This window comes from Nicotiana tabacum, chromosome 18 (genome assembly GCF_000715075.1).
Source record: "Nicotiana tabacum cultivar K326 chromosome 18, ASM71507v2, whole genome shotgun sequence".
NCBI lineage: Eukaryota > Viridiplantae > Streptophyta > Magnoliopsida > Solanales > Solanaceae > Nicotiana > Nicotiana tabacum.
The window spans coordinates 125,969,025-125,992,560 of record NC_134097.1 but is presented as its reverse complement, the minus strand read 5'-3'; the positions used below and the strand labels follow the sequence as shown (position 1 = coordinate 125,992,560).

The 23,536-nt window shown below is 37.1% G+C and overlaps 2 protein-coding genes across 10 annotated transcripts; one reads left to right on the top strand and one right to left on the bottom strand.

The window, feature by feature from the left end:
* Positions 1-1,549: 1,549 nt before the first annotated feature.
* On the top strand, positions 1,550-7,866 carry LOC107785068 (uncharacterized). The gene is made up of 7 exons (XM_016606293.2): positions 1,550-1,907; positions 3,208-3,263; positions 3,343-4,250; positions 5,961-6,156; positions 6,281-6,466; positions 6,605-6,981; positions 7,435-7,866. The coding sequence occupies exons 1-7, from the start codon at positions 1,711-1,713 to the stop codon at positions 7,576-7,578; spliced, it is 2,064 nt and encodes a 687-aa protein (XP_016461779.2). The 5' UTR covers positions 1,550-1,710; the 3' UTR covers positions 7,579-7,866.
* Positions 7,867-8,327: 461 nt separating this feature from the next.
* LOC107785075 (E3 SUMO-protein ligase SIZ1) lies at positions 8,328-22,544 on the bottom strand. 9 transcript variants are annotated; one of them, XM_075237238.1, is made up of 18 exons: positions 22,243-22,544; positions 22,013-22,114; positions 20,947-21,027; positions 20,288-20,330; positions 19,712-19,784; positions 19,319-19,478; positions 18,699-18,835; positions 17,807-17,875; positions 16,893-16,980; positions 16,736-16,811; positions 16,302-16,375; positions 15,908-16,015; positions 12,080-12,241; positions 11,164-11,268; positions 10,973-11,053; positions 9,702-10,893; positions 9,021-9,313; positions 8,328-8,918 (listed from the first exon to the last, which is right to left on the bottom strand). In XM_075237238.1, the coding sequence occupies exons 2-17, from the start codon at positions 22,034-22,036 to the stop codon at positions 9,174-9,176; spliced, it is 2,613 nt and encodes an 870-aa protein (XP_075093339.1). In that variant the 5' UTR covers positions 22,037-22,114; positions 22,243-22,544; the 3' UTR covers positions 8,328-8,918; positions 9,021-9,173. The 9 variants fall into 9 exon arrangements, with proteins under 9 accessions (XP_075093339.1, XP_075093336.1, XP_075093337.1 ...); XM_075237235.1 differs by having other exon boundaries at positions 9,021-9,337; positions 22,243-22,525; XM_075237236.1 differs by having other exon boundaries at positions 9,025-9,337; positions 22,243-22,525.
* Positions 22,545-23,536: the final 992 nt, after the last annotated feature.

Genomic DNA, 23,536 nt, shown 5'->3' with positions numbered 1-23,536 from the left:
GTCTTAGCAAAAGTATTTTTTTTTTTGAAAGGCACTTTTTAAATTGATATTAAAAGCTTGGCCAAATATACTATGCTAAGAGGTCCTTAGGTTCACTTACTATGGTGGAAGAGATTATAATACGAGGATTATTTTTGTGGTAATTAATAATAAAGTAATTATTAAATGATTATTAATAATAAATGAAGTGTTATACATAAATTATTTACGTATAGTAATTGTTGTTTACTTTTAGGCAAAATACATAGTTTACCCATCCACCTTGCACTCAAATCCCGGTTATACACCTGTTGATCACGGCTTTAACGTTACACACCAAACCTTTCAAAAGTGTGTCAATGACACACCACTTTTGACCCATGACAAATGCGTATTTTATACCAAAAGCATGTGAGTGAATAGTAAAAAAATGTATCTGAAGCCTCATTTTAGTGCCACATATCTAGTTTTTTTTTCTTCATTTTTTTCTATCATCATCTTCATTGTCAGGAACATAAAGAAACAAGCAACAACAATGGTTAAGAAATCACTTGAAAAGTAACCCAAAAAAAAAGGCAGAGAAGAAATCGAAGAAAACCCAGCAATGGTTAAGAAACCCATTATCTCGATTTCTTGACTCGCAAATCCAAATCATCTTGAATCGAGTTGGTGAAAATTGATTCAAAATCAACCTAACAAAATCACCGATTCTAGATGAAACAGTAGTTTTTTAGTAATTATCGGCCTGGTTTTCTCGACTGTCGGAGGAGTTCTTATCTCTGGGATTAAAAGAAGTTAGTGTCGAAATCCATCATCAAATCCTGTTTGAATGATTGTTTTTGTTTTTTTTTTCCAGTGCAATTTTGGGTTTAAATCTTTTTTAGTCTTTTTCTGACAAATCTTTGGTCAAGCTTTTATTGTTTTCGTCCCTGCTCCAGCGATGGAAATAAGTTTTATGGCCACCGGTGGATCTGAAAATTATTGAGAAGATAATAGGGATGGAGAGTGGGTTGGAGGAAGCCGACATACAAGTGATACTGGAGGAGGAGACAGCGTGAAGGTAGGATTGGGGAAGAGGATAAACCCATGGGGTGGGGGTGTTAAGGAAGACATATAGCTACTTTATTTTTATTTTTTTAAAGCTTGTAAATTGGGATTTATTTTAAGTTTGGGTCGGGTTGTCCATTTTTAATTAAAGAATCATTTGTTTTTAATTTACATAAGCGCGTGTATGCACAACATTAAGTATTAACTAGGCTGGTCAAAAGTGGTGTGTCATTGACACACTTTTAAAAAGTTTGGAGTTAATAAGTGTGTAACAGGAATTTGGGTACAAAATGAATGAGTAAACTATGTATTTTGCCTTACTTTTACGTAAATGGTTATTTCCCGCATTATTGATACACATTATATCTTGTATAAAATAATACTTAGATACCCACATGAGTTAAAGGCAAATAATAAAATTTATGCCGGGATTAGTTACTCCTATATCACGCGGGATTCGGGGAATGCAGTTTCTAATAACTAGGGCTCAAATATAATTTCTCAAACATGAGTGTATCTAATTACTAAACCAAAAACTCTTTCCCTCTTCTCTTCTGCACATGCTCTAATTTCAAACAGCCAAAAATTTGAGCGACTGTGAGGTTTGCGGCGAACTCGAATGCTAAACCGAAGTTATCAATAATGGCGATTGTTGTTTAAAACCACAACGAAAAAGCAGTGAGAATGAGTGCCGGCGGCGGCGGAGGAGTAAAAGAGCAGAGCTCGCCTCCACCTAAACCCTCAAAATTCGCGGTGTACCAGAATCCAGCCTTCTCTGCTGCCCTAACAACCAACAGCCTTCGTCCCTCCAAGTCTACTTTCCTTTTCATACTCTCTATTTCATTCGCTTCCGCTTCTGCTCTTCTCAGCATATTTATTAGGTATTAATTTTTGTATTTTTTATTTAATCGCACTTTTCATTGTTATTTATATTAATTTGGAATTGAGATATAGTTGTTGCTATTACTTTTGTTGTTTCTGAACTCAGCAACGTGTGCCATTGTATGATTTTAAGTCTATTGGACTCACTATGCGCGCGCGCACACACATATATGTTTTGATTTTTTTTAACTATATATAGATATCGAGCCAAAGGCGGGGCGTGGACTTGCATTTGTCCAAGGGTTGCATGAAAGTTGTTTAGTGCGGTACAAAAGAATTCAAAAAGAAACTACAATGTCGAGCCTAGTATTTGAACCTGCCACCAAAAGCAATTTTTGAACCCCCTTTGTCACAGCACTAGAATTTTTCCTTATATTCACAGGGATTCAATAGTTTATATATAACAAAAAAATCTCGTTTTTTCTATATTTGCACAGTATAATTGACGAAGGGGATTCAATTGAACCCCCTTACTCCTACTTAGGTCCCCCCCCCCGGAGTGCTGAACTTGGAGTAAAAGAGTTGAGAGAGGTGGTGGAATGATATTTGCCAACATGTTGGAACGGTTGGAAAAGAGTGGAAACTTTGTAGTTAAGCCGGAAATTACTTGCTTTATGTTGGTGTTGTGGAATGTATATACCATTTGATTAAGATGTTGATTCAAAGCACGCCTACAATGTCAGTAGAAATTTTATGATGAGTGCGTTAACAAGATTACATGTATTAGGATGGACAGCCATCTTAGTTTTCGAGTTTGAAAGTTCAATTCAGTTTGGTTTTGCCAAACACATTTGCTAGCAGAGGGAGGAGCGCTATATTCCTTTTTCTCCTCACTTTTTAAGATATAAGCGAGGCTATATCATCTTGTCGTTGATTAGGGCAGTGGAAGGGATGGCTTACCAGGTCCATTTGATAATTTTCTCTTGGCCTCTAACGAAGGCTTAGATGAATTGATGAGAGCCTAAATCTAGAAGGAGTTATCGTGCTTTCAGAAGCTGCTCTGGAACTTAGAGTTGATGGGAATTAACTGCACATTTGTTTAATGCTTCTTTTTAAATAAAAATAATGTTAAAAGACTTTGCATTTCAACCCTTAATTGAGTTTCCTTAAAAAGGAAATAAGGTTTAAAGAAGGTATGGCTTGAAGAAACCTTATACAACCAGCCTCAGAGAAAGAAAAAGAAAGTTATAACCATAACAATGCATAGCTATAGCTCACTTATAAAAAAAACAATGCGTAGCTATAGCTTGGTGTTTCGTGTCTCAACTAATAGATTCATTTCAATTTGAGTGATTGCAGGGAAAGCGGGATTATTGACAGTCTGAAATTCAAATATGTTTCTCAAGAAACTGCTTGTAAGTGATGTGGTCCTTCTCGACTGATCTCAAACACTACTGCATCAGCTTGTAACTAACATTTTACCATTATGTGCAGGTCTTTTTGCCAGACTGATACAGGCTTTTGCAGCCATAGTTTTAGTTGGAACCTTTCTTGCCCTTTTCAAGGTTATTTATCTATGTACAACGAGGACTACTGATGTAACAATTATGCCACCTACCAAAGGAACAAAGGAGCATACACATCTGACTAATAGACAGTTAGGGCTTTTGGGGATTAAACCAAAAGTTGAGCAAACTACTCTAGAGTCTTCAAAGAGACCTCCCAAATCAAGAAGTATCTCAGCCTCTCTGTCTGATGTCCTTGTCCCTCTTCATCAGCCAATTGCTAGTTCAAACCATTCATCTAGACTTAGTGGTGACAAAGCAAGAACCGGTAGTGGAACTAAAGTACCATCTTTCAGCACCCCATCAAAATCACCGGCTTCCCCATCCTTGTATCTTGTTCCAGCATCTTCTTCTCTATCATCTTCAATCCAGTCTTCACCAGGTGGGGAACACTTGGTTGCCACCCCTTGGTCGAACAAGCGAGCTACTTTTCATAAAGAGATTGCAACAGAGGAACAGCTTGAAAAGTTCTTGGCTGATGTTGATGAGAGAATTACTGAATCAGGAAGCAAGCTGGCAACTCCTCCGCCCACCATAAGTGGGTTTGGCGTAGCCAGTCCTGGTAACTTGCCCAGTTCCACTAATACTTCTGGAACTCCAAGAAGTACTCCTCTAAGGCCTGTTAGGATGTCCCCTGGTTCCCAAAAGTTTACAACTCCACCAAAGAAAGGGGAAGGCGATCTACCTCCTCCAATGTCAATGGAAGAGTCCACTGAAGCATTTGAGCATCTGGGGATCTATCCACAGATCGAGCAGTGGCGTGATCGACTCAGGCAATGGTTTTCCTCCATGCTGCTAAAGCCTTTGCTTTACAAAATTGATACTAGTCACACGAAGGTGGATTCTTGCACCCACTTTTATGTTTAGAATCTTTGCTCTTTCTCTTTTTATTCCTTTTTCTGATACTTGTGATGTTCTGCTTTTCTCTTTTTCTCCTTATCTCATGTATTTTCCTCTTGTTGGCACACTTGATGATCTTCCCGAAAAACCCTAAGTGTTGATTTCGACCAATCTTTCCTGCAATACTGCTCATTGATGTCATTTAGAGCTCCTTAGGTATGTATTGGCTTCATATTCATAGTGACCATGATAGATTGAGTTGTAGGCTTGTATCACAGTACATCACATGGATATAGAGGAAACGCTCTTATGCCTGAGAGATCCACAGAAGTTTTTTTCTTTTTTTAAACGAAGAGTAATTCTTTTGATGAAATAATCAAAATAAGGATGAAACAGAGCAGTCATATTTATGTGCATCAGACAATAATAGAACAACTTAAGCTAAGCTTACAAGCATTGAAGTTATGTATTTTCTGCAGAGCACTGGACTGAAAAGATGTAGTGCGAAGAGAGTTGAAAGAGTTAGCACCTACTTTTTATCATCGTATCATAATTCATAAATACAAGTGAAATAGATATATTGATACCTGTTATCCTGGACAGAAGGAACATAATTTTGCTCGCTTGTTCTCTTGTAACTTTTCAGAATCATGGAAAAATACTCCTCATCTTAAGGATTGTTTTTATATACCGATTGGGCCACTTAAGAATGTGTAGAAGCTACAAATTATGAAAAAGAAAGAATCCTCTTTTTGTTACAAACATGTTTTAAAGGAAAGGTAAAGGTAGCCATGTTATTCATAGAAAAGAGAAAGATAGTCATGTCATAGTATTATGTAAATTTTGTTCTTTCCTTTCATCAGCAACCTTAAAGTTCAATAGTTTTGTGTGCAGTTTAAGAAACAAAGATTGTATACTCAAACATGTGCTCAGCTTCTAAACTATAAATGAAATCTTCTTGTCCAGCAGAATTGTCTTATTGTAATTTATGTTTATCTTCTATTATAAGCATTTGACTCATTGCATCCTTATACCTAGTTTGATGTCTTTGTACTCTTGGAAGTATTATCTAAAGGATTTAAGTTATATATTTTACACTGGTAGACAACTTTAACCTATAATAGTAGGCTACTTACCATCTTTGGCAGATTAACAATTAACGCTTATAAAGAGATTTACCAGTAGTTCCTTAATAAGTTACCTGGTTGTGTAAATAATTTTTACACCATCAATACATATAACTTAAACTCTTTTCTAATAGTTTGAAAAGACTTCTTACTGACCTGTTGAATTAAGAAAGTCGAAAGAGACTGCCAATTTTGACTTTGGTTTTGGCACCTCCTGGTGTTAGGTGCACTTCAACGCATCAAAATTTGCTATGTTGGAGAAATGCATATTCCTTTTGTTTCTTTTGATGTATAATTTATCATTTCATTAAAATGCACCAAGAGGGTGCTGAATTTGTACAACAAGGACTCCATCACGCTCCTAAGTGCTTGGTTTTAAAGCATGGCAATCTTGAGAAATTAAAAAGAAAACAAGGAAAATGCATTATAATCTTTTTTGAGAGAAAAGCATTAAAATCTTCAGATGCTAATTCATTATATCCTTTGTATTTATACGTTTCTCAGCTTGTTGACTAAGGTCAAGTTAGTTTCATCTCCTTTGCCATTTTACTAGCCATTTCATGCTTAGTGATGCTGTCAGGTTATGCAAGCTGCAGCCAAACTAGGCATTACAATCACAATCAGTCAAGTCGGAAATGAAGCGCCTGATACTGGGACTGCTGCTATATCTGCTACGGAGAGGACTAATGAATGGAAACCCTCATTTTCTGTTGAGGAAGATGGATTACTTCACCAGCTGCGTGTAACTCTTGTTCAAGCTCTTGATTCTTGCATGCGTAAGTCACTTCACCCCCCATTAAGATTATTAGTCTTGCACTTCATTATTCAAGTTGTCTCTCATTGTTGGACATGCCAATGTCATAATTCTTAAGTATCTTGTCGATGCTTCTTTGTTTGCAGCAAAGACAACTTCTGGAGTTCTTCAGCTATCCTCGCCACAGAACTCTCAGATCCCTATTTTACAAGAGTGCATTGATGCCATCACTGAACACCAAAGGCTTCTCTCCTTAATGAAAGGAGAATGGGCCAAGGGATTGCTGCCACAAAGCGGTGTCCGTGCAGAATATACAGTACATAGGATCCGAGGTAGTTTGACTCTCGGCTTTGCCTTGCATGTCAGTCACTCTTGGATCTCCATTACATGTTTGGAGAAGAAATAAGAGAGAAAGTATGCTGATTTCTATTATTGTTGCATGACTGATCTGACCCCCAATTTCTTTGCAGAGCTTGCAGAAGGAACCTGTACGAGGAACTATGATTATTTGGGCAGTGTAGAGGGGTATGGGAAAGGAACCAAGAAATGGAGTTCCGAGCTTCCAACAGATTCTCATTTGCTCCTATATTTATTTTGTGCTTTCCTGGAGCACCCAAAGTGGATGCTACATGTTGATCCTACAGCTTATGTTGGAGCCCAGTATAGCAAAAACCCCTTATTTTTGGGTGTATTACCTCCTAAAGAAAGGTTCCCTGAAAAGTATGTAGCTGTTTTGTCAGGTGTACCCTCTGTGCTCCATCCAGGAGCTTGCATATTGGCTGTGGGAAAACAAAGTCCCCCAGTTTTTGCCCTATCCTGGGATAAGAAGCCTCAGTTCTCTCTCCGGGCAAGTTATTACTGCAAAGATGCTTATTGACTGCATTATGCTTGTTTTATAGCGCCTAGTTGCCTCCGCCAACAATTAACATCTTTTGGGCTTCTGACATATCACAAGACCCAAAAGATGAAAATTTTAAAATATGGCCTCATTCAGAATGCTGCTGATGAGTTTACTTGCTAAACAACACTAAGAGTAATAGCTGCTGTTGCCACCAGTAGTACAAGGAGTACTCTGATTAGAAGTGTTGTTGGTAGCTTGATAATAATGATAATTGAAAATGATAAGATACCACCTCTCCGAAAAGGTTGATGGATAATACAACAGACAATTGAAAAATTATTGAAAATTTGCATTCCCTTAAATATGGTAACAGTGTGCTATCCAAGTTCATCGAGTCATCCTCAAGTGCTAGTTCAGTAATTGTGTAACCAAACCCTTACACCTGTTCTCTCATTGCAGGGAAGAACAGCACTTTGGGATTCTATCTTGCTGCTGTGCTATAAGATAAAGATTGGGTATGGAGGTTTTGTGCGGGGTATGCATCTTTCTTCGTCAGCATTGGGCATTCTCCCAGTTCTTGATCCAGAAAAGGATGACTGCTGAACTTGAATTCACTCCACGTATGCTATAAATTATTTGCAAACTCTCATGGACTCTAGTGTGAAGAACAGCTGCATAAGAATCTTGGATCAGGTTTATCTTGAGATATAGGGTCACTGTAAGCAATTATAGTTGTGTAATTTAGGCTCTCAAAAGAATCAGAGATTTTTGGTAGAACTGAGGTATCCATCCTCTATTTTCACTGCAGGATTTTATGCACTTCAGCAGTTGGAGAATAATTCCATCAGTTCCCATCAGTAATATTATTATTGGATTAGAAGATTGATAGTATATGCATTTATGGCTTGATCCGTAATAGCACAGATTTCTTGTATGCCACCCAAGTCAAATAGGACTGTTGCCGCTTGTGGACATCAAAAGCCAGTTTTAAAGGAGGGCATTGTTCCCTTGTGGCACGTTTAAAGAAGCTGATGTACCTCAAAGGTAAAACTACGGAAGTACCATCTGGAGCGACAGATAGAGATGTGAGATTATGTTCTGTTGTGTTTCTGCTTTTGCAGTGAACTATTGCCTTTGGAGAGAATCGCAAGTGTCCTTTTGCAGTGCAAGTGTTTTACAGATCTTTTATGATAGAAATCGTATAACAGATCTTATGAACACTTGCGCTCATAAGACACTTGTCCTTCAAAAGCCAGTTTTAAAGGAGAGAAACTGGCTTTTCTAAAGATAGACCATATGATAGAAATGCTCTCGGCTTTTGTGTCTTTAGATTGCAGTCATTTATACCACAGTTTAACCCGCCAAAATTTATGATATTAAGGTGTCAAGGAGGAATAAACTAGCAAATATCAACTGAGTCAGCTTATCAATATGCTTTACAAACAAGAAACAAGGGTCAGGTTATCATTTTCACATAAGGGTTGGGCACAGTTTTCCTCCGCCTTCATATCACACATAATCATACAACTCTATCATGAGTTTTGCATTCCTTTCTCATTCCAAATACATTGGACTGGGAGCAAAAAACCTCAGTGTCTTCAGTCCCTCCTACCTTTCCTCGCACCAAAAATATCACGAGATTTAACCTCATTTTCACATCGTGCACTCATGCACAATCTGGCGCTATCCACCGTCCATTGAGCTAGACCGATTAATACATTATACTTTCTACAAATTAGTTAAAAGATTTACAGGCTATTGGCTTCCCACAAGGCAAAAGGAGATTTTGAATCACTAAAATGCCTCCCCTCTATATCCAAAGTTGATTTACCAGTGGATGTTACTTTTTGTACTGAGCTAAGCTGTCCAAATGTACAATTCACTAGCGATCACCCTCTGGGGAATCATCCAGGAAATGGAAGAGAAAAGAATGTGTTCCGGTCCTGCTCGCAACATAAAGGAGAGAGGTGAGGGCGCCAGGGAATTAGGAATCTGAAATGAACAAACATGAATACATATTAATACGAATTTGCAGAGTGGAGTACCTACAAATAAGAGAACTCCTAGGTGCCAGCAGTGATGTAACAGAGCGGTTTCCTGTTGATCGATGTGTGCGCACTAGCAAGAGCTCATCTTGTCACATCCACATACTTTGCTGAGCAAAAATAATCATTGTCCTGCCACCATGGAATCTGCTCCTATTCAGAATCCGAATCAATACTTAGATACAATCTTGGTCTTACAGAACGACGTTGACGAGGAAATGTAAAAGGACTATCTGATCGTTCTCTACTGCTCTTAGTTGGTCTGCTGTCATTCATACCAAGAAGCAATGAAGCTGCACAAACAGTAGCATCACTGCCTACATTTAGAAAAGCTCCAATACATGAATCAAAAAAGAACTACTGATAACACATTCTCTTTTGTAAGAATATCATCTACCAGGATAGGTAGACATACTGCACCGAAAAGAAAATAACTGTAAAAGAGCTACATGGCACTACTTAAGTTCTGTGAATTGTGCTTATACTGGAGCTTCCCAACTAGCGCTGTTGTAAATCCAAACAAGACTAGCTGCTTAACCAGTTAATTCTGGTCAATTTACCCGTTATATATTTTTTAGCAGGACCCGCAATGTAAATTCTGACATAATGGGATAATGAGACCCCCCCCCCCAAACCACCACCACAAAAGAAAAGAAAAAAAAAGGGAGAACAAGAAGATACCAGTGTCAGCCAATGAGTCCAAGGCAGTGTCTTTTGTTTGTACTTGCTGCCCAGAGCTTAACCCATTTGCAACAGAATCACCATGAACACCTCCATCACCACCAAGTCGAAGTGATATCCAATCCTCAGTACCAACGCCATTTGAAACATCAGGTTGATCCCTCGTAGCCTCAACTGACGTATCAGATGGTCTAGTAGGAAGAAATATCTGAAGTGAGGGATCATTACCACTAAATGCTAGGGGATTATCAACTAAACTGTCATTTATATTAGCATTGGGGCGATTTGCATATGTTTCAGGAAGAAGAGAAGTAGATCCAATGCCAGTATCTGCAGCCAACCCATAGCCACCGAGAGAACTGGGACAGTTAATAGAACCATGCTGCACATCTACTAAAGATCCTGAAACATCAGCATCAGAACTAAATAACTGAAAACCAGGGCCCCCTTGGGTTCCAGAAGGCAAAGACCACATGTTCATCCCAAATTCATCATCATTAGAATTGAACAGCCCCAGGCATGAATTCCCACTGTTAACCAGCGTAGAGTCATGAAAAGCATCTGGAATTCCTTGTGACTGACCTGGAAAAGGAACTACAGGTGCATCATTATGGTTGTTATTAAAGATAGGCCCAGATGAGATAATTGGCTCATTTTCTTCTTCAGAATCACTTAGTACAATAACTTCGGCATCTCCTGCTGGTACCGATGGATTTCCGTTGCCAAAACCATATGTTGGGTCAATAAGAGAAATGGCCTCAAGATCAAACGCATTGTTCGAAAAGTCAAGGTTCCCATTGCCATCTTGATTAACGCTGGCATCTTCACCTTCTTTGCCACTACCGGTGGCACCGCTGCTCATTGGAATAATATCCTGACCAAAATTGTCTCTCAATCTACTTCCAGATGAAAATGTCTGGTCTTCCGGTTTGCTGATTTCCCACAAACCATTTATGTTCTTCCTCAATCCAACTTTAAGACCATTGCCATCAGAGCCTCCTTCCTGTTTAATCTGCTTAAGAATTTCGGGCTTAGGTTTCGACTCTATATCTAGAGATTCGCTCAGGCTCCCATCAGGTAAGTGCCAGCACCCAAGATCCCCAAGACTCCGTCGATCACCTTCTATCTTTGCACGCCAAGAACCATCAGGTTTCACTTCAATTTCTGCAACATCTTCTCCACAACTTCGCAGCTGTACCGCAAAACCGAGTGAAAAATCAGCTAAAGAAGGTTAAGACATAATTATTATCATAAACAAAAACTAGCAATACCTGAGAAGTGATTCGATTGAAATATGGATCTATGATGACATGCTCCAAAGCGTAGTTCTTGAGACAGATGGGGCATTGCCACTGCATCACATGAACAAGATTTGTAAACAAACAATATTCGGTGGATAATATGATGGAAACTCAGATATTATGCTGGCGGAAACATCTAGTTCTGGGTCATAGTTCCTTGCCTTCCTTGACCTTTGATTCATTTCAACAAAGACTTCAAGATCAAAGCAGCCCATGTGTATACAAGGTTTGAATCTTCCAGCAACTTTCATCCTTGAACCGCTCATCTGTAATGCACATACATAAAAAATTGAGCACTCTATGACTCGTGCTGCACTACACAGCAAATAAAATATTGCAACAAGGCCATACAGAGGATAGAATCCAAATAGAAGAAAAACATTGAAAATATTGACAAGCTATCCTCCTCCAGAGAAATTAATTCACATAATAATAGCAGGATACAAGGTGGACACCAGTACAGTAGGAAGGCCTCTCGGGAGCCCGTGCACCATGTTTTCTTGATCAGGTGATACCTAAATGTCAATCCTATGGTTTCTTGTTCAAACAATAAAATAAACACTTAAATAACATCCAAGACTAAGCTCCCGTTTGGCCATAAATTTTGGCTTCATTTATTCAAAAAAAATTGAGAACAATTTTTGTTTATGAAATATGATCATGTTTTGGGGAAAAAATTCTAAAATTTACAAGTTCCCAAAAACTGGTTTAGGGCAGTTTTTGGGTGAAATTCTTCCACTCACAAAACTTCAACTTTTCTTCAAATAAAATGCATGTCCAAACACAAGTTCAACTTTCAAAAATTATTTTTCAACACAACTTCAAAAACTCTTTTTTCAAGTTTCAATCAAATCTATGCCCAAACGCTAGCTAAGATTGTGGCTAGTGGTGGCTCTTGATTCACAAATAGAGCTCTAGGGGTCGACTAAGGCCACATTGTGTGCAATTGCACAAGCTTGCAGCTTGATTATCTAACTCTGAAGGGGCATGGATGTAGAGATAACACAGTGATTAACTTAACAACACAAAATAATAGATGATGCAAGCAACAGGATTATAAGTTTGATATGCACTTACAGGGCAGCGAAGATTGACAGGAATACAATCAGCAACCACTTCCAGATCACTATCACTATCGGCATTTTCAGTGGCCGTCCCACCACCAACACAACGACGAACGCGAGTAAGAGCATCTTCAAACTGCTCACCATCTGACTCCTTTGGGATCAAACTAAGAACCTAACAATAAAAAAAATTATATCAGAAACCATAAAACAGTCTATACAGAAGATCCCTTGTATATTAACATGTCTAGTTCATGTAAATGGAAAGCTATCAGGATCTATTCTTTTTATAACAATATCTGGAATATATTAGTGCCAGAACTGGAAAGCTATAGCCATAGTATAATCTTGAGATCATGAAAACTGCTGATTGTTTAATTGTCTGTAAGATACTTGGTTTGCTTTTGGATCAACTTTTGTTTCAATTTAAGACCTTGACACCTAGTAAAACATTACTCACAAGCAATAAATGCTATAGCTCAGTTGGCAGAGCACCTTGTTTACACGAGAGACAATATCTTTCAAGGGGGTTCCAGAAGAAGAATCAGGCCAAAATTAGGATACACTTTGGGAAAATCAGACTTCCAGGTTAAAAAAACGAATGAAAGGCTTTAATAAGACTCAGTTGAATTTTATGAACTTTAAAGTGTATGAAGTTTCATATTTGATATTTTAAGCAGTACGAAATAGACTTCATTTAACTTGGGTTGATCTAGGCCAGAGGCCAAGGTACAAATTTACTGTTCTTTATTTTCAATAAAGTGATAAAAATTCCATGCGTACAACACATTTTGGGAAAACCAAACTTACATGAAAAAAAAAAAAGCAAATGAAAGACTTTCATAAAATTCAGTTGAATTGTATGAACTTTAAGGTGTATGAAGTTTCATATTTGATTTTTTGAGCATAACGATAGAGACTTCATTTAACTTGAGTTGATCTAGGCTAGAGGTCAAGTTACAAATACACAACAATAGCAACAACATAACCAATATAATCCCACTAGGAGTGTAGAGTGTACGCAGACCATACCCCTACCGTGTGAAGGCAGAGAGGTTATTTTTGATAGACTCTCGACTCAAGGAATGCAAAATCATAACAGTTATGACAAAGAAAGATGAAAAGAGAACCAGTAACAACAACCAGAAAAATAATATAACCGAAACAAAAGAAACAACCGATAGTAATAGAAACCTAAGAATAGGAAATACGAGAACACTAGTACTACAGGCATGGAAAAGAAATACAGGTTTGAAAAGGAAATACGCTCGACTACTTACTAACCTACTATCCTTATCCTCGACCACTACAACCTCCTATCAAAGGTCATGTCCTCGGTAAGCTGAAGATGTGCCATGTCTTGCCTGATTACCTTTCCCCAATACTTCTTCAACCTAACTTTACCTCTCCTAAGACCCACCACAATCAACTTCTCACACCTCCTCACTGGAGCATCTGTGCATCTCCTCTTCAATGCCCGAACCATCTAAGTCTCGCTTCCCGCATCTTGTCACCTTGTCCGGAATATCTTCATTCCTAATCATATCCCTCCTAGTACGCCCATACATACATCTCAACATCCTCATTTCCGCTACTTTCATCTTCCAGGTTACAAATCTATTATTCTTTATTTTCAATAAAGTAATAAAAATTCCATGCATACAAGATGTATACTATAGTAAATCTTCACAAATAATTCTCTATGAAGGTACTCAATTGTCTATAAAACCCAGAATATCTTCTCTCCCCTTCCTATACTGCCTACGTAGAACATCATAGGTGCTGCAAAGCACACACTTTTACAAACTCTCTCCGATCCAGTCCCTCCCTCTCACCACCTTTTATCGCGGTCAGTAGAACACTACAACTTTTTTGATTTCTCATCCTTTTTGTTTTTACACTCCCCAAGTTGTTCCTCGCCTCTACCATCCTCTTCCCCCAACTCTGTTTTCCCATATCCCTCCAGCACAGCCAATTGTATTAAAATATAACCAGAGCTAAATTGTAAAACTATTAAATTTAATCATAAATCATACTTAACTCAAAAAATATAATATACACAGATAATTTGAAGCTCAAATATTTAAACCCTCAGAGCTTGTTTGAGAAGTTTTTATGTAATTTAATTTGAGTGTAGTTTAATGTAATTACAAAATTTGACATGTTTGTCTATACATTTAATTACTTAGTCCACATGAAATTATGCATAATTAAAATGAGGTAACTATACTCTGCAATTATCAAAGGCAATAAAGAATTAATGGTAATGATATAGTATAATTACCATATGAAATTTCAAATCTTATTTTTTCTTTTTAAAATATATTTTTTTTAAAAAACTCTTTTCCTCCTCACAGAACATACTTCTTGCTCCTAATTCTAGCTCCGGTGCTCCTTTTACCTTTTTTTTTTCTGCCTACTTCATACTTTCTCTTGCATACTTTCTCTTACTGTGAATCTTTTTAACCCTTTTTATTGTTTCATCTATAGAGTCTTCTTGCTGCTACTGCAATTGCTTGTACTCCTTCCCCTTTTTCCCTTCTTATGCATACTTTCCCGCTTTCATTTTTCTTACTGCATACGTATATTGTAGTAATTTGTGATTTATTGTATATTTTTCTTCTTTATTCTTTCTTATGACGTCATTATTAATAAATATTATGCTTTATTAAAAATTTAAAATGCTCTTTTTATATGTCTACGAGATAGACTAATAAATAATGTTCATTTTTTTAATTGCTTGATCATGTAAGATTTCAAGAATAAACTAAAAATTACGATGTTGACAAACAATATATATGCAATGTAAGAGATAGCTCAATGGAATTGATGCCAATAAATTTAATAGGGATTCTTTTAATGAGAGACTTTTTTAAACAAAAATAAATTACCAGCAAAAGTAACAATAATTTCACAAGTTACATTAAACTTTTGAGATAATTAAAGTAAAAAATTCACATTTAGATATTAAAATTTATGAGGTATTATTTTTTTGAGTAAATAATAGTACTAAATATCACATATTAGTTACTCTAATCAATCAACACTGAAACAATATAAATCAAGCGCAGAAATGGGAAAGATAAATGGGACCTCCAAGTGCATCACTGAACTATTAGGGAGAAAGTTGGGTGGGTGGGACATGGGGCCCACGTGAGGGATTAGAGTGTAGAAGTGTGTGGTGATGGTTGATGACATAAGCCCAGGGGCAATTTAGTCAAAACACTCAAAGATTATGCTGAAGCTACAGTAAAGTTCCTTTTTAAGCAATCATATTGCTCCATTTTAACTGAAATTACCAAAACGCCCTTTAGGTGCCAAGCAGGCATGTTGACCATCAACTGTTTATCCTCTCTTATGTAATAGTAGTAGAAGTAGATGTTGCTATAAAACATCTCACTAAAATAAAATGGAAAGTTCAAAAGTAAATTGCTTCTAAATGAGGAAAGTATTATACCTTTGGACAGACTTAAAATGAAAAAGTATCACATAGATTGGGACATGAAGTAACGGAAAGGGTGTGCAATTGTGTAATACGGAGTATGGTGCGTTATGAATGCAGTGTATTGACTCGGCACCAACCTGGATTAGTATGATACCTAATAAGATGTGCAATCTACATGCAAACTACCCATATGCCGTTAATGTGCAATACCCCAAAAAAACTGTAAATACCTTTGACATCGGACTAGTGTGCTTTTAGTGAAAAAATATTTTTGACTTGTCAACAAATTGAAAATTTCCAAATTCAAACTTCAACTGAATACTGAATAAGAGCAGGTTAAAAAGTTACTTTGCAAGAGATAATTTACATTGCATAATGCTGGTCAAACTTGACTACCTGTTGAACAGTACGCCGCTTCACAAGTCTAACCCCCAAGCAAAAGACACGAGCATCGCATCCTGTTAATGTGATTTTGTTGATTCCATCTCTGGTGCATGGTGTGATCTGATAAAATGGTAAGGCATATATTAAGAGAAATGCCTCTGAAATGAATCACAGTTGTACTGTAACTGTTCCTAAAAACAAACAAGGATATATGCTCTATCCCAAAATTTAGTTCCTTTTGCTTCTCTGGAAATTTGATCAATTTTCCGGACTTGAATCACACATTAATTTAGAGTCCATATGAGACATACTATAATTTGCTACTTTTTCCATTTCAAAATACCAAAACACACACATATTCACTCCCCAAGAAGCATAAATAAAAGAGCATGCTATTAATACTCACTATAGGGCCGTCATCTCGACCATTAGCACCCAACAATTGAGAGCCAGGTCTATTTATCGCCCGTACAGGAACCCCTGTTGGTTGAGATTCAACTGAAGTTAATACACAGGGAAAAGATCTTCTGGAAAGAAAATGTAAATGCAATCTTCACTGCATTTATGGCAATTGAATCTTTGCAGCAGAACCACACAGGAAAAAATTACACAAACAATATTTTAAGTTAAGAAAGGTAAGAAAGAAACCCAGAACACTATCTCAGGTTTATGTCACCCCCTGAGTTCTTTAAGGCCAAAAAACAATAAACTAGAGAGACAAACATAACTAAGACATAATACTATTGAAAACAGAAGAAAACTATTGAGGAAAGATATAATTTCAGCATTTACTTCCAATTGGAGCAGGATTAAAAAGCAGCAACATAGGACAGAGCATACCATTCACCTGCAAATCTGCATATTGAGGCCACTGCATCCTAAATTGTACCTTGTCGTTGAGAAGCATGCACCAAGCCTGACAAGTTTGTAGAACAAAACACAATGAATACAAAAGGACTTTTTTCAATCTGAAACCATCACTAAGAGAACCAACAACCTGGAGATCATATTCCTGTTTTGCCAACAAGTCTCTGTCAGCTCTAGTTATCTGAAATGTTTTCTCAATACTCTGCACAGGGTTCGTGCTGAAAATACACAGAAGAGATGAGTGACTAGGAAAGCGATAACATACTTGCATGGCTACAAATGCAAAACAATAGGAAAACAGAACATGCCATGTGGATGATAGAACAAATAATTCAGCAAGTAAGATAATATAAACTCAGTTTTTTCCCAATACATATACCAACAACAACAACAACAACAACAACCCAGTATAATCCCACTTAGTGGGGTCTGGGGAGGGTAGTGTGTACGCAGACCTTACCCCTACCCTAGGGTAGAGAGACTGTTTCCAAATAGACCCCCGGCATCCTTCCCTCCAAGAACTTCCCACCTTGCTCTTGGGAAGACTCGAACTCACAACCTCTCGGTTGGAAGTGTTTAGAGGCCACTTGCAACAGATACAGATGCAAACACAAACCCAAGACATCCACTTATACACTAAATAAAAATCGTGCATGCACAAGATACAAGATTAAACTAGCGTTAAGTCTTTTGACAAATTTTCGTAATTCACTAACCACAAACGACTTACCCTAATATCAAAAGCAGACAATAGAAAAGTTGTCTTCTTATACTTTTTTTTGCACCCCCCCCCCCCAAAAAAAAAACCCCACATGGAATAGCAAGAAGAATATGCAAGTGCACCAATCAATTTGTGGCAATCAAAGGCGGTCCTTTGACATCATTTCAGGGGAAAACAAACAAAAAATTCTCTTTATTAATAGTCACCAAAACAGGCAATAGAAACTGCCTGTCAACACCTTAAACAAAATAAGCCCAAGTAATAAGAACTGTACCAGCAATAATAGAGAACAGATAGCTGAAACAAAGTTGCAGGTAACTCACCCATCGGCAGGAACGCTTGTAATAGACAACTTTGCAGGGTATAAAGGGTGTCCCATTGTCACCCAGAAGCTGCATATAGAGAATTCAGTTATGGAAGGTAAAACAAGCAATACCATATAAAGTATTCATATAACAATGTAAAGCCGCATCACATGGTCATTTGTGTAGCCATATCCATGGTAAATAAAGTGTCAGATCTTATTCCCATGCACTCAAAATTCAAGGTTAGCACCCACTTGTTTACCAGGCTTATGGATAACAAGCTACACTGGAAAAAATGCTACTCAGACTTCACATGTTATGGATGCGAAAAGTACAATATAAGGGAAATGTTTACCCCCAGTGAATTTCAGACCAACTGCAGAAAATAACATACAGGTTAGATCATTTAAGGTTCTTAAATCAGTTGCCACTAACAACTCTCACAACTCCTAGATCACATCACTGTACTAACAGATAAAACGAGACCACCCCTATGCCCCATTAGTACCCTTGGTTTCTACCTAAAATAAGGGGGAGGCAGCCTAGTTCTCTTGTCAATCGGTCCAACACATTGGCTCATCCAGTGGAGGGAAAAGCCAAAATATAGCCTTAATGTCAAATTGACCTACTTAAGATGTCAAAGATTTATAACTAAATAATGTTAAAAGATAACTTTTTTGAGTGGAAGAGAACTAGAATATTTAAATAGAAAGTAGAAGCAAACACCTGCATGTTTGACATCTAGAGATTTCTAGAACACGATTTATTTGTAAAGAATAATCCTCAAAATGAAGATATGTGACTAAATGCAGCACCCATTAAAAGACAAAGGAAACACGGCCATATCACACAATTCCTTCTGTTAATGGAACCAGATAAAAGTGAAGTAAACACTAAAAGTGACACTTACGGGTCAGCGCGACCCAATCTGCACAATTCACAGTAAAAAGTTGTAGGCGGAATTGGTGGATCACCACCCTCCATAGGCTTATCTGGTATAATAACACAACGCACATGTTGCCAAGTGTGACATCTTCTGTCTTCACACTGCAAGCAAGATTACATCATGAGACACAAATGTGATACATCGCGTACAAGAAATGGAAGCTTCAAATGCTTAGGCTGGTTGGGAAAATAATAAGCTCGGGCTGACACAATGCACCTCATCACACACAAGAAATACATAACCCCTCATCGTGATAGATATTTAAAAATTAAAAAGGGCATACTTTATGCTGAAATCACAGTAATGTACGAATGAACAAGATGATTTTCATCATAGCAGCAATAAAAATGCAATTTACAGATGAGCATGATAGTCCAACATGCAAAAGATCCAATTCTGTAAAAGCCTAACTAGGAAATATTATAAGCAAATAATGAGATTCATAGTACATAAGCAGATTTGGTATATCTTTTGAAAGAGAATCTCAGCACAAGAGGAGCTCTACCCAGTCAATAGTATATCGAAAATATAAGTATGCATAAGTATAAGTAAGGGAGACAAGAGAATTAGTACAAAAGTAAAACCTGAATCATTGTTTCAGTTTGTAACGAGCTTGCGCACACACAGCGAATTTTCATATGGTAAGAAGAGTCTTCAATTTCCTCTTTTAACTTCACATTACTACTATCTGAGACGACTTGTGACTTCGATGCTAGCTCAGTGGCCCCACCCACCTGCATTTTTCTGGGAGACAAAGAAAGATCACTATGAATAAAACAGAAGAATTTCTTCCTCAGTACCAATTATGAGGCAAAAGTCTCACTTATGCCTAAGTGCAATTCATTTAAAATTCATGAGAAAATAATGTTGTCAGACATGTCCAACTGAATGAAACAACGGAATAGGGAGACTTAAATATCAAAGTCCATCTCTCCCCTTTCCGATAGGTGTATCCTGAGATTGTAACTGCTTTATACCTGTAAATGTCATCAACAAGCTTTGCAACATCTTCCTTCCCAACACTGTTTTTCTTTGGCCACATTCCTGAAACTGTTCAGCATCAAAAAGGTATGTGAGAATCAGTTATCAAAAAACCATGATCGCAAACAAATCCACCTGCTAAAAGCGAGATTCAGAAATAATGCATGTACAAGCACACTAAACATGAAAAACACACACAGAATAACCCCTCAATTAACAAATATTTGAAAAGTGGAGTTTTAAGCTTTTCACTATTATCAAACAATGATCACCAAGACAATGGGTAAGATTTAATTATGAAAGATAATTTCAAGCATTACAACCCTTACAACATCCCAGACACAGAATAAAATCATACATGTGTTCCACAAGAACTGCACGAGAACGAGGGAGTCAGGCTGCAGATATATTCGATTAAATAATTAGGAAACCTGATACCTCCAACTCCAGAACAAGATTGGCAAGTGAATGATAAACATAGAACGGCGAAACACACAAAGAAAACCGACAACAAACAAGATAAGTCTAAGATTTCCCAGCAGTTTCGTCAAGCAAGAAATGTGGCTGCTCACCTCTTTCATCAGAAAGTGTAGCTAATATGCGATCAACAAGGTCCTGCATTACCAAACACTAGCGTTAAACATCAAACTAACATGTAGCTGTAACAAATGTTGTGCTAGAATGCAACTATTCTATGCTTAATCATGAAGATAAACAATGTTGATCCTAGACGAAAGATAAAGAATAACTGTTCATGAACGAAGACAGACTAAGATCTAATGCGCCAACCAAAAAGGTAAAAGAAGCCCTCCCACTTCCCACGTTTTGGGATAACGTAATATATTCTATGCTAAGCTGAGAAAAATCCCAACAAGCCTTCCCATTCTGTAACACTATTTGCAGATACCCAAACTAAGGCTTCTATTTCAAAGCACGAAGAGACAGCTGCACAGGTAACATCATTTACCATTTGGAAACGACCGACGAGAGGGCTAACTAAATTCAGCATGAGTAAAGAGTCCTAAATTAATCAAAATACAGATAATGAGGATAACAGGTCATAAAAATTGCAATGCCCATGCTCATTATCACAGGTCTCGCTCTCATAAATGATAATGTGGCAAGGTATGATTTGTATGAAAGGCGAACACATCAGTCACCTACCTGAACAAAAAACAAAGAAGCCGTGTTTCAGCCATAAAACCTCAAAATGCATAGAAAATCTACAAACCTGCTTTTTCCCTTGCTTTGAAAGACCAAGTTGAGTCAGAACATCTTTAAGCTCCTTTATCCGAAAATATGCCAATTTATCCTACAAGAGATAAACAATTGTCACCAAAACCAATTAATTCATAAATTCCAGCAGCAGACAGTAGTCAGTAAATTGATATGAAAATATTTCCATAAACCACGTCTAGATTCTAGAACCTATAAAAGAGGAATCACTAGGCCAACCGCTAACTGCTTAATTTTTAATTTTAAAATCAGAATATTAAGCAACATGCAATTCGACACATAACATACACCATCGCATAACCCATATAGCTTCCACAAATGCAGGCACGTTTGGAGTGTCTAAACACCAGAATCATTTGGTACATTTCTTAATCCACCACCAGGACAGACCACTTACGGGATTATCACTATGCTCACATTCTCGGGCATCTTCCTTTTCTACTCTCTTTTTGAAACGGTGGTGTCCGATAATCTTGCGCACACCTCAATTATTCCGCAGAGTACCTGCTACCTCCTACCAATACAGTTACCGGGTAATACTACTCATCAAGGCTTAGGCCCTTTTCTATTTTTAGTTTGTTCCCTTTTTTTTAACATGGTACTAATTCCACGGAGTGGTCCGGCCCTTCCCCGGACCCCGTGCATAGCGCGAGCGTAGTGCACCGAGACTAGATGCTAAGTAACTCTGTCCACCAAGACTTGACCATGGGGAAGAAATCACCTACTAGTATTTTTGCCTCCGCTGGAATTCTAACCTAAGAATTATTCTCAACCACTTCATTGACCACTAAGTCACACCCGTGGGTGCTCTATTTTAGTTTGTTCTTTCAACATTTACACACTTACCAATCACTATTCCTAAACCTTTATCATCCAGAACTAGTTATACTATTATACTAAAATTATCTAAGCATTTCATTACTTCAAGAAAGAGTCAATCCACCATAACATATGAAAATTAAACTACTCTAAGCAACATTCACAATTAGCACCAGAAAATGAAAAAATTAGCAGTTCAACCAAAAAAAATGCAAAATGATAAGAAATTAAAACCTAATTACCTTGCAACTAGCAACCAAATCCATCTTTATACCCCTTCCGTAGATACACACAACTGCAAGAAGTTACTCCGTAGCAGTTGAAATATCCAATTAATAATTGATCTGAATCATATTGCAAGTGAAGAAAAAATCAGCAAACCTGAAATAACTTTGATCAAAATTATACACCAAATACTATTAATAAATAAAAAAGTCAATTCACAAAAGAGAAATTAACAAAAAAATCTTACAAGGATTAGATGAATCTGTGCGGGTTTCAGAGAGAGAAACTCGACGGCGGCGGCGGATGACGCTCTCTCTCTTCTTCGGAATTGGAATGGTGGCGCTTTTGCTTGACCGAGAACCGGCATGAATGAAGCTATCTCGAATTACTACTACCAAAGTTCCGGACGTATCACCTGGTTTATCAAATCCGGTTTAATCTGTGAAAACGAATCCGGGTTTGGATTCTCTGCTCTCACGTGTACGTGCCCGTATCCTGCTCTTCAGTTTCTTTTTGACTAACGTCAGCTCGTTCGGTGGGAAGAGACTTCTGAGGTAAGAAAAAATAATATTAACAAAAAACGAAAATGTGAGGAAGGTGATTTTAAGATTGGTGGGCCCCACAATGGCCAAAACAAATGAAGAGACCGATAAAACTTAGGTTTTTGCATTTGGTTAGTGGTTGGAGGTTTAGAAAACTACAACTCTTTCCAGCCGTACGATTAGATTACTCTTTAATCTGACGATGTGCATCTTACAACTTTGAAGTCATCTTTTGAGGTAGATTTTAAAAGGATAAAAGTTTTGAAAGCAGAAAAAAAAAACGATGATTGTTGCATAAATCCTTAATTTAAGATATTTTTATTTTAATTGATCTAATTTATGTATTAATAACCCTTTATATTATCGAATTTACAGATTGGTGTTCTAATATAGAAATATTTTCTTAATAGCTTGCTGACTATTTATATAGACCTAAAGTAACTAGTAAAAAAGGTGGGGAAAAAAGTGGGTGCGCCTCATCATAGTAGATCATATTCATATTTCGATACAGTGAGCTTGGAATTTATAAATGAATATGAATATGAGATATAATTATTTTGGCTTGATAGCAAACAATTTAACGCTATCATTTTAAGAATGATAAATTTTGCATAATCTACCTGTACTCTAATTAGTTAGGGATTACGATGTAATAATGATAGTTGTTGTTGTACTAGATTTTCATGATCTGCAATGCTATAATAATGTTTGATATGATCTTTCGCGCTTCATCGTTAGCTTTATTCTTTCTTCCTTTAAAATTTTTAAGTCTTTTTTTATCTCCTCTTAGTTCTCTTAAATTATTTAGATTGGTGCAATTGAATTATAATATGAAAACTCATCTATCCTAAGGTAAAAACCAGATACATGCAAGGAAAACTAGTCTTATAATGAAGGTAGGTTTAGGTGTGTATATAAGTGGCAAAATGGTTAAAAGAAAACGGTTATTCACCCATATTATTCATTAAAAATGGGTTGGATAATGAACTATTTAAAAAT

What these genes read in the sequence shown, in the direction of transcription:
- LOC107785068 (XM_016606293.2), top strand. Translation starts at nt 1,711, where the DNA reads ATGAGTGCCGGCGGCGGCGGAGGAGTAAAAGAGCAGAGCTCGCCTCCA. An exon ending in CTTCTCAGCATATTTATTAG is followed by an intron (nt 1,908 to 3,207) that starts GTATTAATTTTT and finishes GAGTGATTGCAG; the next exon opens with GGAAAGCGGGATTATTGACA. An exon ending in AGCCTCAGTTCTCTCTCCGG is followed by an intron (nt 6,982 to 7,434) that starts GCAAGTTATTAC and finishes CTCTCATTGCAG; the next exon opens with GGAAGAACAGCACTTTGGGA.
- LOC107785075 (XM_075237235.1), bottom strand. Translation starts at nt 22,036, where the DNA reads ATGGATTTGGTTGCTAGTTGCAAG. An exon ending in CTTGTTGATGACATTTACAG is followed by an intron (nt 19,479 to 19,711) that starts GTATAAAGCAGT and finishes TTTGTCTCCCAG; the next exon opens with AAAAATGCAGGTGGGTGGGG. An exon ending in CTGTCAATCTTCGCTGCCCT is followed by an intron (nt 11,269 to 12,079) that starts GTAAGTGCATAT and finishes TGTGCATTACAG; the next exon opens with ATGAGCGGTTCAAGGATGAA.